The sequence below is a fragment of the Gekko japonicus genome, unplaced genomic scaffold (genome assembly GCF_001447785.1).
Source record: "Gekko japonicus isolate JY-2015 unplaced genomic scaffold, Gekko_japonicus_V1.1 scaffold2820, whole genome shotgun sequence".
Classification (NCBI taxonomy): domain Eukaryota; kingdom Metazoa; phylum Chordata; class Lepidosauria; order Squamata; family Gekkonidae; genus Gekko; species Gekko japonicus.
The window spans coordinates 87,096-89,838 of NW_015164745.1; the positions used below are offsets into that span (position 1 = coordinate 87,096).

The 2,743-nt window shown below is 48.7% G+C and overlaps 1 protein-coding gene across 1 annotated transcript in view; it reads left to right on the forward strand.

Moving 5' to 3' along the window:
• The window catches only part of SNRNP48 (small nuclear ribonucleoprotein, U11/U12 48KDa subunit), a 19,256-nt gene that overhangs the window by 7,738 nt on the left and 8,775 nt on the right, over positions 1-2,743 (forward strand). The window contains exons 2-3 of the mRNA XM_015409636.1: positions 456-588; positions 2,316-2,376. Of these exons, the coding sequence (XP_015265122.1) occupies positions 456-588; positions 2,316-2,376 (194 nt within the window). The remainder of the gene's footprint in view (positions 1-455; positions 589-2,315; positions 2,377-2,743) is intronic.

The following is a 2,743-nucleotide window of genomic DNA, read 5'->3' on the forward strand; positions in this document are numbered from 1 at the left end:
GGGTGGTGGCCCGACGGCCGCACCCCAGTCCCTGCCAGAATGAGGGGGACCCCCCCACACCCCCCCACCCACCCGGGGACCGGCCCTCCTCCTCCTCCTCCTCCTCCCTGGGCGGGCGGCGTGTCTGAGAGGAGGAGGAGGAGGAGGAGGAACCACCGGCTGCTCTGGCGGTATAGCTCTCCCGCTGGGAGGAAAGAGGCCTGCCTGCCTGCCTGCCTGCCGGGGGGGGGGGGCTGGAGGGCTGCCGCCTCCTCCTCCTCCTCCTCTCGCGCCGGGCCCAGTGGTGGTGATGGCCGTTGCCCTTTGTGCAGGACGAGAGGGTGCCGTGCCCCTATGATGACCACCACCAGGTCCCGAAGGCCTCCCTGGAAAAGCATCAGGCGTCCTGTAGGCTGAGGAAACGGGGGCTGCCGCCTCCTCCTCCTCCTCTCGCGCCGGGCCCAGTGGTGGTGATGGCCGTTGCCCTTTGTGCAGGACGAGAGGGTGCCGTGCCCCTATGATGACCACCACCAGGTCCCGAAGGCCTCCCTGGAAAAGCATCAGGCGTCCTGTAGGCTGAGGAAACAGGCCTATTCCAAAGCTGAAGAGGTAAATGCGGGGTGTTTTTTTCATGTTCTTTCCTTTTCATGGCTATTCAGGTTATGAAAACGTCCCTGCAGTGATTGTGGGGCTGGGAAAATAACATTTTAACCTATGCTGAGTATTTGAAATCTCTTGAGAAAACATCCAGCATATGACCGTCTAAGCAGAGTAGATAAAACTAATTTTAAAATTGGGTTCTTAAAGCTAAAAAAATTAAATGATCGTATTGCGTTTTGTGTGGTATAGCCAGGAGATCCTAGGATTGTCTGGCAGCCTGAAGCTCTGGTTTGTTTTTTTTAGCATTATACCGCGAGGTAAGCTTATTTTGGGGGGCTGGAAGACCTGTGACTGACCCAAGGTCACCCAAATGGGCTCCAGGCGTAGGAGGGTGGAATTGGACCTGGTTCTCCTGATTAGAGTCTGTCACTTTTAACCACTGCCCCACACTGGCTCCCTAGGGGTGGTTAAAATAGAGAAGAGGGGTTTTTTTTTTAAAAAAAATATTGTCTTAGTATTGTGGCTAAAAACTGAACTTGAATTTGTTTAAGCCTACCCTTAAAATCTCTTAAAACTGGAATCAAATACCTTGACTTACGGCTTTTCTATGTAAGGACAACGCTAGGGGGGAAAAGTCTCACCTGTGAAAGTGAGTGTCATAATGGCACAAATTATCACTGGTATTAGGATTTGTAAAGTAACAACCTGTTACCCCTAAACATGTCTGAGTGATCGTGTTTTCCTTATTTTACATTCTCCAGCTGGCTGAGCTCTGCTTTATGTCCAGTTTTTAAGTGGCTACTAGCCACAAGGTATAGATAGGGACTCTGGGGCAAGTGATGCTCTGTCATCTTGGTGCTTGGGGGGGGGTCAACAGTGGGAGGGCTTCTAATGTCCTGGCCCCACTGGTGGACCTCCTGATGGCACTGGTATTTCTGGCCACTGTGGGATACAGAGTGTTGGACTAGATGGAGGGCCTGATCCAACATTGGCATCTCTTATGTTCTTAAGTTATGAACATTTGTAAGTCTGGTGAACCAATAGAATGGGCATTCTCTTTTGTTCTCTTTAAGAGATGCTATCTTATCCAACAACTGTCCGTTACTTTTCTGGAAAGTTTTAGACATCCACAAGCATATCTTCTTTGCATTTCATTGGACTTCCTTCAAAATGAATGTGCACAAAGTTGCAGACTTGGTTTTGTGTCATGTTGCTTCATAGCAATATGTACAGAGGGGGCACCAAACAGATTTCTGTTTCTTGTCTCTAAGTAGATATAATTGAATTACACCATAAGTGGTTTAAAGGCTTTGTTTAGTTGCAAGCAAATATATTTTTGTTGTAACAGCAACCAGTTGGTTATGTATGCTTGTTCAAGAAATACATGAATGGGACACTGGTATGGAACTACTTATTGAAATTGGTCTCTTGTTTGGTAGTACAGTCATTCCATGTTTGCTTGCAAGGGTGCTAACAAAGGTGACCTAAAGAACTATAAAATACAAACAGTAAAACCAATTAAAAGTGCAACCTAACAATGTAACTTGAAAACCAAGGGTTAGTGCCAACTTTCATTTTCCGCTAGCAGAAAGATAGTGGGGGTGGGAGGTATTCTGCGGTTTTCCTGTCCTGCTGCAGACTAAGGATTAAGAACATACCTGTATTGATTACATTGCATCAATGAATGACACAGATGATTACAGTGTGGCTTGATTTTGATGTATCTTATTTTCCAGGCTGAAATGTATGATTCTTCTTTTTTCTATGAAAAAGTAAAGATACCTACTATTCTAATGGGTGAGTTAGCTATATAATGGCTCCGGTCACACGGTCCGGAAAATGCGGGGGGGAAGCGTGGCTCTTTGCCCCGGAGCAAAATAACGCGCAGCTGCGTGATCAGACGTCCCCTCGAGATCCCGTGGTTAGGGGGGAGGTGCCAATCACACGACACGGCAAAGAAGCGGCGCGGCAAACGGGGTTGTGTTTTGTTTTTAAACTGAAGTGTGCGCATGCACCGTTGGGTGCTTGTGCGCATTCCGTGGAGACTTGGAAAAAAACCTTTTCGCATGTCGTACCCCACCTCCACCCACGAACCCCCTGCCTGCTCCATGGCCTTTCCCTTGAGTCCCCCCCGTCGTCAGCCCCCCCCCCCGGCACCCTGGCC